Source organism: Carassius carassius, chromosome 9 (genome assembly GCF_963082965.1).
Source record: "Carassius carassius chromosome 9, fCarCar2.1, whole genome shotgun sequence".
Classification (NCBI taxonomy): Eukaryota; Metazoa; Chordata; class Actinopteri; order Cypriniformes; family Cyprinidae; genus Carassius; species Carassius carassius.
Genome location: NC_081763.1, coordinates 24,073,034 through 24,083,582, shown reverse-complemented (window position 1 = coordinate 24,083,582; position 10,549 = coordinate 24,073,034). Strand labels below are relative to the sequence as shown.

At 37.7% G+C, this 10,549-nt stretch overlaps 2 protein-coding genes across 2 annotated transcripts; both read left to right on the top strand.

Moving 5' to 3' along the window:
- Positions 1–345: 345 nt before the first annotated feature.
- Positions 346–4,211, top strand: LOC132148628 (grifin-like). Its single transcript, XM_059557325.1, has 4 exons — positions 346–425; positions 2,360–2,439; positions 3,549–3,711; positions 3,826–4,211. The coding sequence occupies exons 1-4, from the start codon at positions 414–416 to the stop codon at positions 3,988–3,990; spliced, it is 420 nt and encodes a 139-aa protein (XP_059413308.1). The 5' UTR covers positions 346–413; the 3' UTR covers positions 3,991–4,211.
- Positions 4,212–7,553: 3,342 nt separating this feature from the next.
- Positions 7,554–10,238, top strand: LOC132148627 (QRFP-like peptide receptor). The gene is made up of 2 exons (XM_059557324.1): positions 7,554–7,673; positions 8,324–10,238. The coding sequence occupies exon 2, from the start codon at positions 8,496–8,498 to the stop codon at positions 9,783–9,785; it is 1,290 nt and encodes a 429-aa protein (XP_059413307.1). The 5' UTR covers positions 7,554–7,673; positions 8,324–8,495; the 3' UTR covers positions 9,786–10,238.
- Positions 10,239–10,549: the final 311 nt, after the last annotated feature.

The window sequence follows — 10,549 nt, the reverse complement described above, 5'->3', positions numbered from 1 at the left end:
TATACTCCATTGGTGGAAAAAACTAATCCTGTGATTCATTTCAATAGTGATGTTTTGTGTTCCATAATGAACGATGGATCATTAACCACATCATTATTTCCATATACGATTTATACTGCAATCGTGCTTATGCAACTGGTGAAGTACCTGAAATGCTTCGCTGGTGATTCCGACCTAATGTTATTTTTGGCTGTCTGTCACAAGCCTCCCATGTGGCCTAAGGCAAAGCTATTGAATTGCATTGTATTTCTGCACTTTTTTCTATGCATGAACCTGCCACACACAAAAGCCCATTTTGCAACCTTGATCCTGCTAAGCTCACCCTCACGTGGTTTCGCCCTCTCTTTAAATGACCCCTCACTTCCAAAACACATCCAGCTGGAAGCTGATCAATAGACGGCCCTGCCAACAAGATGACATTACGGGTAAGGGAAACACTGTCTGCTAACCTGCAAACAGAATCAGGTCAAGTTTGCTTATTATGTTAAGTAATAGCGAAGTATTTCAAGATTCTGTGATGGTCAAATGTGCTTGAGCACTTAAATGGAAAGTTGCTGATGTAATTAAAGCAGTTTTTAGTCTGGCATAGTGTTTAATTTTAATCATTTAAACCAGAGGCAGGTTTAGATGATAAATATTGGATTTAAAATGCACAACATCTCCTATAAGATGGTAGCGTGACTCTTAACTCTTCTGCATCTCTCTCTCTCTCTCTCTCTCTCTCTCTCTCTCTCTCTCTCTCTCTCTATCTATCTATCTTTCTGCAAGCTAAACTAATGACGCTTTAATTATTTTCCATGCGACTGCACTTAAAGTAATGAGGACATTAAAAGGCTCAGTTTCGATCTAAAGAACACTTCATCTCTACCTGTAAAACACCACAAATCAGCTTGCTTTCCTTTCCGATGTCATTGAGAGGCTTTTAAACAACCAATGATTTTTTTTGGTACAGCTCCAGATCTGCACTTTTATAGTTCACAGATACTGGTTGCTGCTTCCAATTTATGTTCATATATATGCTGCATGAAATCTCATGCATATCTCTGCAAGCAGTTACTGGAATCTGGCGTTCAGCGTTGATGAGCACAGGAAGCGTGACTAGTTTAGCAATTCCCCTCGGATACCCAAACAGTCCTCACCCTGTGGCACCAAGCTCTATGAAAGTGGCTCATAATCCAGATAACAGAGCATGCAGCACAGCGTAGACACACATGAAAGTCTCAGATAAAACAGGTGCTGGCCAATGGAGCTGAACAGATAATGCGAATGCAGGCGACGTCTCACTTCTGCTCAAAGGAACGTCATCCTCTAATGTTCTTCCAGTAATCACTGAGTTTAATTCTCTGCCTGCCTGATTTCTGCCAGCTAGCCTAACTTCATACGTTTGTGTGTTATCTAAACTGCTTTCATTAGGATAATATTAAGATTAGCAAATGCTAAGAGCAAATTGTTTTAATGAAGGAGGGTTATAGATTTCAGATAGTCTTTAAAGCAGCTTTTTTTAAATTACTTTTTACTTATTTTTATTTATGCTGTCTTTATATATTTTGCATTTTGCAAACTGGGATTTTGCTGACTACATTTGGCAATTACTTTTTATGCCCAGCACTGCAAAAAAAAAAAAAAAACGGATGGAATTTGATTCAGCAGTGACGGATGGGGTCTGTCACTCACAATCCTTGCAAGCTATCTGTATGAAAAAGTACTGCCTGCTTGATAATTAATGTCAAAGTTAGCTTCAGGCTATAGAATTTTGCTTTAACGTCTTCATTTCATTCTTGAATGGTGATAGGCATGCAGTGAAACAAAGGTCTATTAATTCATGATGAAGTCGGAGATGAGATTCCTGAATGGAAGCCTTTGGTAATTGGACAGTTATAGCTCTTAAGCACCCTGGGTCGCCTGAACCGTAAATACTCTACATTATAGTGATAGATCATTGTTAGGCTTATATATCTGCTGAATGGATATTATCAGCATCAGCTTCCACTTGTATCAGCTCCACAATCTACCAACAGCCAAGTCAATGAATAAACCTCAAATACTTATAATATTATCAAAATGTCGTATTTATATATTTGATGAATGTTATATTTTATACTGTGTGTGTGTGTGTGTGTGTGTGTATTATATATATATTTATGCTCAGCTTTGAGCAAATATTGCATGTAAAAATAATGCTGATAAAATTGAATTTGCTGTAAGTGAATTCTATTTGTGTCTATATACAGTATATGCTAGGATTATATTAGCCTCTAGTTATTGGTATTGTCATAGACATCAGGCTTTTGAAAACCCCTAAATGTATTCTGTACTATTCAGTGAATGTGATGAAGCTTGTTTTTTCATTGTGATTCAGTTTGAGGCATCCTGTCCTGATGGTCTATGTCCAGGATGGAGTATCATCCTGAAAGGAGAGACCCCAGCAGAAGCCAGCAAGTAAGTACTCAATCCTTCAGCTAAAAGGGAACGGTGAACTTTAGTTAACATTCTGACAAACACTTTTCCAGTAATGTTAATAGAACGTTTGTTCAAAGCTATCTGGTTTTGAATAACATTCTGAACAAGTTAGCACAAAAGCATTTATACATCATTTATGGAAAAATTTTAAATAGTTAAATGTTTGTCTAGACATTACTGCCAAGTAGTTTTAGGTGGTTTGAAGCCTAGATCTTCAACTCTACTCCTGGAAACCCACTGTCCTCCAAAGTTTATTTCCAACTTGTCTTATCACACTTGTCTTTTCTGAAAATCTTAATTAGACCTTAATTTAATTATCTTTATTATCCAGAAATAATGTTTTCAGAACTTAATTGGAACATTTGGAAAACATATTTAAGATCATATTGTTAGCTGGGTCTAAAGTTTATTGCTAAAAAAAAATACTTGTGTTGTGTAAATGGAATGTTATAAATGAAAGTCGCTTTCATCACTTATTAGAAATCTAATAAGGTCATCTGCTTGTTTGCTCATGTCTTTTAATACACCAGCTTCAGTGTTTTTTGTCATCTATTTTTTTTCACACCCACCTCATTCAGTTATTTTCTGTGATAATATCAGTATCAATCTTATTTTTTATTTTTTTGAAACAGAAACATCAAGAATAATGAAGTATAAATAACTCATACTGATGAATTGCTCATTTATGAGGTTTTCGATAAAGAATAATTGCAATGAAAACAACATGGCTATAATTGAAGAGTAGTATATAATAATAATGTGACAATCATAGGAGACAAACATTGTATGCGGCAGTTCAGTTATATGCTTTTCCATTCATAACATTCATCCTGGGATCCACTTTGATGCTGTTGTGTTATTATTCCTATAATAGAGACAGATACAAACTTAAATATAATCTGGGAAACGTGATTTTTTTTCCCCCATCATTTCTCGTTCAGCGTTCACTTGTAGGAGAGTGATGGAGAAATACTCAAATGCAAGTACCTCATCTTAGCTCAATGATAGCCCTTCAAGCAGTAGGCTAGTCTCAGGTTCTGTTCTGGCCAAAATGATTTGTTCATTATTGCATATGTGTTTTCTTCAAGGTTTGAGATCAATTTCCTATGTGACCGCGATGACAAAATAGCCTTTCATTTCAACCCACGCTTCACTGAGTCAGATATAATCTGCAACTCATACATGGCCAACCACTGGGGGCAGGAGGAGAGGTGCAGCAGCTTCCCCCTTGGGAAAGAAGAGCCTTTCCAGGTGATAAAGCATCATGAGCACATTTTTATTGACAAAGCATCATGAGCAGCAGGAATTATGTTTGATTATGAGTGAAGATGATTTAGTCAGCATTGACTCCTTGTCTCTCAACAGATTGAAATTAACTCAGACAATGATAACTTCCATGTTTACATTGACGAAACCAAGGTGATGCAGTACAAACACCGTGTGGAAGACCTGAAGACCGTCACGAAAGTTCAAGTGGTGAATGATGTCAATATCTCCTCTTTAGAGATCGCCAAAAAACATTTTTACTAAGTGCTGGGCAGGAAGGCCAAACAGATCATTCATTTGGAGTGAACCTTGTGTTTGTTTATGGTGGGTTATCGTTTTTTGCATTTCTGTTTACACACCTTTCAACACTCATAATTATCCTCTGTAAAGGTGTGATTATTTTTAATGACCTGCTTTACCTTAAATCCATATTCATATGAATCTGTGAATAAATGGGATGTTTGAAAAGATGTCTGAAGGACTCATCTGGGTGACTCAGAATTTGTTTTTCCACAAAATCAATGACTAAAATAGATTCCGCAAATACATCTGGGTCAGCTTATGATATAAAACATCCTAAGAAAATAAAAAATATATATATATACAAATAAATAAAATATGACTGGCTAACCTTTAACCATGCATATCTTCCCTCTTTAACAGAACATAAAATAATAAAATAAAAAGACAAAAATACATATATGCAAATACATATATAGAAATACATATTTTACATATACAAAAATATTGATATTGATGTTTTTTCATGATTATCTGATGAATATAAAGTTAAAATAGAACTGTTGCAACATTATAAATGTGTTCACTTTCACTTGCATCCTTGTTATTTAAAAGAAAGGTAAAAATTATAAATGTGTTCACTTTCACTTGGATCCTTGCTATTTAAAAGAAAGGTAAAATAATCTTACCGACCCCAAACTTTTGAACAGTAGTAAACTGTGATAAGTGGTAAAAATCTTTCTTTAATCAGTGATAATGCACTGTGTTCTCATTGTTTTTTTTTCTTGTTTTTTTTGGCATAGACTGCATGACGTTAAAGACTGTTGAGAGTTTGATTTGTAGCCTAACAGCGACAAGCTAGATATAGCTCAAAGTGCTTTAACATAGTACATTACATGCTGTTTAATTGCAGGTTCCCATTGTGACAACTTACCCCCATAATGTGACAAAATAATGTCTGTGCAAAGTAAATTTTCAATATCATTTATGCAGCTTCAGACTTAAAGTTTTGCCTATAACCTACTAAACTTACCCTGAGAAATATTAAAGGGGTACTATGATGCGTTTTCAGTTTTTCAACTTTAGTTAGTCTGTAATGTTGCTTTTTGATCATAAAAAAATATCAGCAAAGTTACACAGCTCAAAGTCCACTTCAATTTATTAATTTATTTAATAGAAATCACTTTTCAAAAACGACAACGAACGACTCGTTTGGACTACAACGCATATTTTCTGGGGTCAGTTTCTTTCTCAGCTGGGCCGGGGATGGGATCCTATAGCTAATTACACATAATGATTACAATGTTTGTTCCAAAAAGGTTTTTATTTAATGAAAAATTTGCCTTATTAAATTAACTATTATTTATAAGCTTTTCTCCTTCTGGTGCCTGAAATGGATGAATTTTGGTCAATATTTTGCTAAATATGTTTTTGTGCTGGCACCTTGTCTGGTTTAGGAATGTCTTGGATAAATAATGATGACAATAACACTGCCAGTAAGTTACAGCAAGTCCATGTTTTAATAAATGATTTATTGAATCATTCAAATCAGACGATTCGTTCAAAACGGCTGATTCAATTAGAAACTAAACAAGTGAGTCCATCTGACTGGACTGTTGAATCACTGGCTCACTCGATTCGTTCAAAATCGGATTCATTTCAAGGAAAACAGCGTGTTGCTATGCACTGTTGTATAAAATGAATAGCACATTTGTGCTCGCGCAGAAATATTACAAGATAATCAGAAAAAGTACATTGCTTGAGCAAGGAATATAAAAACGTAAAAACTCTTTTCTTTCATTGCTTGAATTATAAGGGCATTCTAACTGTATTGTAACAGGCTTCTACGTGCAGTGAATGCTCTGTTATTGTTTGTTTTTTGCTATTATACTATTGTCTCTTAATCCGTCACACATACAGCACAATAACATAATGTCGGGGAATGTCTTTAAATTGTAATCAAGAAAAAAATAATACCTCATCCGTTGTCTTCTTTTTAAAGGACTTCAAAAGTTGCGCTTCAACCATTTTGCACGAAAGATCACGAAAACTTGCTTCCGCTTGGGAGCAGTTTGTTACAGTAACGAGTTCTGATCAGGCGGCAAGGAAGTCGACCGGAAGTTGAAGTCGGCCGCGTGCTGCCATCTTGTAGCAGAACTTCACTTGCGTTAGCATCCCATTGACTCCCATTCATTTTGGCGTCACTTTGACAGCGAATAACTTTAAATCTGAGGCGTTTAAAGACTCCATTTGTCCATTATTTATTTCTAAAGATGCACGACAATGTATAAAGGGCTCCATTACCTTCTATGTTACATTATGGTCCCGTAGAAACAGTTTTTGTAAAAATAGGCTAACGATTGCATCATAACCACTCGACTCTCTGTCGCATTACCGTACAGACAGGAGGAGAAGCTCGCAGGTAATTAACTTAATATGGCGTACTGGCGTTACATTTTAAAATACTATATAAAATAATTAATCAGAATTCTTACTCCTGCTCACTCACGCCAAAGAACTCCCCGCTCAAGCTCGCCGTCTCTGCAAGATTAACGATGGCAGTTTTCACGCACAGCTACTAGAAGATTTACATCTGTCAGACAGGTTGCTGACGTCATCAAGCTTAGTTTGACTCTGCGCGTCAGAAACGGAAGTGCTAAAAAACGCTAAAAATGGGCTTCACTTGTCTCAATTGAGTTCCAATGGGGTCGCTGTGTCCATTTCTTTTACTGTCTATGGTTCTGATTGGCCAATCGCCGATCTTTAGTTTGTGAATCATGTAATTTAGAGAATTGTAACATTTAATTTGCATGGTATATTTTACATAACACACATATTATTCTAAAGGGGATGGTTAGGGGTTTGGAGAAGATTTTTGTCTTCTTTTCAACCTGGGGGATGCCATCACCCCGCAACCCCCTCAATTCGAGCCTTAAGTAAAAAAAAATTGGAAAAAAATGTCTCCTGTGTCTGTGACTTTGCAACTCTGTGCTTGATGCTGTAGTTTTCTGTGTCTTAAGAGCAGTGTGTCACAGTTTAAGTCTTTAAAGCAGGGTTTACTTTTAAAGCAGGTGTGGACTTTTTTTTCCACTCATGCTCATTAGGTTTGGACCAGTGGATCACACACGTGTTGATCAATACCATCACTCTGATTCTGAACTACGCTATTGACTCAAGCTCTATTGATCAGACTGTTTGGTGTGCATGTTTTTGTTTTTAGAATTTTTTTGAGCTTTTAATGTACTTTTTGTTCTATAGAAGGTGACCATTTTATTATTAATTATTATTATTTAAATGAATGGCGTAGCTGATCATGTGATGATGGCTGATGTGGCGACCTGTTCTATGTAAAATAAAACAAATTTTTCTTTAACAAAAATGTAATCTGCCTTCATCTCATGCAAATATATAGAAGTAGACTATCAAAAGTGCTGTTTGTTTCGTTATATGTACAACTTTTTTGTGGTGAGTACCACTTTAATTCTGCAGCCACTACACCTCGGTGTGTGCGGAGAGAAGAGGAGAAAAAGAAGAAAACTGTTCCCATCACATCAGAGACACGCATCAGCTCCGCCAGCAGAGTCGTGTGACGCTGACGCTCATTTCCTCGCATCAGCTGGAGATGAAGGAGAAGCACATGAACCCAGTCCTTCTCTGACTGCACCTGACGCGCGCGCACCTGCTGCTAGTCCAAATATCGTCGGTATGTAGTAATATTTCTCAAATTGCTTTCTATCTTGTGTCGTTTTGATGCCGTTTAGGCTATATTTTACATTCTATAATTGCACGCAATACACGCAATTTATTCGTTATAAGCAGCTAGACAAGATAGGAGATTTATTGTGTCTCCAGATCCTTCATTCCTGAGAGTTTGCATAGGGACGGTTTAATCATACTTGAAGAAAAGTAAGCATGCAATATTAAGAGATGGAGTTATTTGTTATATTTTTTACTAACCAGTGCTTAGAGTTTATTTTAATGATCTAAGTCCAATAACACAAATGCCTGTTTTCTCTAGTGGTTTTGTTTGTTGGTTTCAAAAACCTAGTTTAAACAGTATGAAATGAGAATAATTTTGCAAAACGGTGCCCTTAAGGACCATCACACAATATCACACACTATTTATTCTATTTAAGCAGCTGACTTATTGTGGTTTGCATAATTCACAATTTAATCTCGCACGAAAAATGACAAGATTATGGTGGGGAAAAATGAAAATGTAATAAAGAAATATATTAGTGACATTTATTATTAATCAGGCACTGGATTTTAAGGATTACAGTTTAGTCAGAGCAATTACTTGGATGTTATCTTGTCATTTAATTTCCCTCCTAATGTGTGTCATGTTTCCGTAGAGGGCAGTTGGCTAAGAGATGGATTTCATTACCTTACTCCTTTTGGCTGAAGATGAAGATGCCTTGAGCTTTAGTAATCGACTCTGGGATGTCTGAAGCAGCCTTTGGATTCCAACCACCACATATTAAAACGTCACAAATATCTCCTGAACCTTTACGGGAAACAAAAGGAATATGAATTTCACTGCTGGCTTGCTGAAAAAAGAGCTTCTGCTCTCAAACAACTTGCTGTCCTTGAACACCTCTTTCCACAGTGCCGAGGACTTTGCGAATGATGTTTTCCTCCACCAGAGTGGAGAGCTGGAGAGACTGCTGCTGCTGACAATCAAGGAGCCCACCACTATCGCTCTCACCGTCATGTATTCATTATCATTTGTGGTGGGTTTCATTGGAAATCTCATGGCCATTCGAATGCTCACCTGCCAGAAGACTAAGAGGATGCAGAGCATCAGTGCCACCCGGAGTTTACTCATCAACTTGGCGGTGTGTGATCTGATGGTGGTTTGCATTTGCATGCCCATCACGCTCGGCCACACCATTTACACCGCATGGGTGTACGGAGACCTCCTGTGCCGGGCTGTTCCCTTCATCCAGGCGGTCTCCGTATCTGCAAGTGTCCTCAGCCTTACCGTCATCAGCATCAACAGATACTACAGCGTTCACAGCCCACTCAATTCCCTCTCGTACTTCACCCAGAAGAAGATCTATATCACCATTGTGTGCGTTTGGATCCTCTCCTCGGCCATTTGCGCACCTTTGCTTTTTATGATCAAGCTGGACGAGATCCACTTAATCGACATCGCCGTGCCGATCTGCAGAGAGCTCTGGCCACAAGCGAGACTTAAGCAGGTCTACAACGTGCTCCTTTTTGTTGCTCTCTACTGCATCCCTGTAACCTTCAACCTAATCATCAGCTTTCTGACAGGCAGGAAGCTCTGGAGGGCTTCTCAACAATTCGCAGACTTCGATCCACACAGCCAGGTCGTGCACGCTTCACATCTCAAGATGCGCAAGAATATCGTCAAAGTGGTGGTCACTCTGGTTCTCTTATTCGCCATCTCCTGGCTTCCGCTTTACGTTGCAGACATCCTGATTGACCACGAGGTTCATCCACCTCACTGGGTTCTGCAGACTCGGCCTTTCACGCAGTGGCTGGGCCTCACTAACTCCAGCCTCAATCCCATCTGCTATTGTTTCTTAGGTGATTTGTACCGCTCTGCCAGAGCAGTCAGGTCCAGGTATCATCAAAGAATGCTTTCCGTCCTTCGATCCTCCAGCTCTTTTAAACTGTCCAGTTTGCTTTCTCTCAAAAAGCAGAAATCTGGCCGGCGGCAAGGTGCCGTGAGCCAGACATCAGTGGAGACTCTTTCTGACTGGTGTTCCAACAACAGCCAAATGGTGTCTCTCCAAAGCCTCTCAGAGAAGATAGTGTCTTCAAGCAGTCTCGAGTTATCCAACTTGTAGTCAGGGTGAATATTACCGAAAATTATGCAAGTCACTTATAGGGATAGTTCACCCAAAAACATATTTTGTGTTCCATAGAAGAAAAGAAATGATATGAGATTTGAGATTCGAACATTTGCCTTGTAGTACAGTCAAAAATGCATGTAATTCTGATGTTTTGATGCAATATAAGCATTGTTTGAATGCATAACTAACCGTACACAGGTATAATGCATCATCACTTAGAGTTTATATGATTAGAAGTTGCTTGATGTAAAATCGGATTTCCTGTAAATAAAGGACAGTTAGTTTTGTATAGGCATCCCTGACACAGATTGTACATAAATGCTCAGTTAAGGCCTCTTCACACCAAGACAAATGGTTGGATGCGAAAATTCAGTGCTATAAATATTTTAATTAGAATTAACAGCTGTTCAGACCAATGCGAATATTTGCATGCCACTGATGCAATGGAGTTTTTTTGTCGTGTTGGAAATGGAAAGTTGTGCAGGACTACTTTGTGTAATGAAGAAACCAAGGTATTTACATTTTTTCTATAAGAACCATCTACTGTTAGTGAATTTGGCTGTCTGCTGTTTTTATATTTATTGATCTGAACAGACAAATCACATGCGAAAATAGGACCAAATTTTCTTACACAACATTTGTGTTAGTATGGACTGGCCTTTACTTGCCACCAAAAAGCAGGAGAGTTGTATTTTAAATTGGGGGTTTTCAAACTGGGGGACCCAGTTTTTTTTTTTACAATATGTAGAATTTCAAAG

Bases quoted from the DNA above. Each gene is read 5' to 3' on its own strand.
- LOC132148628 (XM_059557325.1), top strand. The intron at 2,440-3,548 runs GTAAGTACTCAA...GTTTTCTTCAAG, and splicing joins ACCCCAGCAGAAGCCAGCAA to GTTTGAGATCAATTTCCTAT. The intron at 3,712-3,825 runs GTGATAAAGCAT...GTCTCTCAACAG, and splicing joins GGAAAGAAGAGCCTTTCCAG to ATTGAAATTAACTCAGACAA.
- LOC132148627 (XM_059557324.1), top strand. From the start codon at position 8,496: ATGAATTTCACTGCTGGCTTGCTGAAAAAAGAGCTTCTGCTCTCAAAC.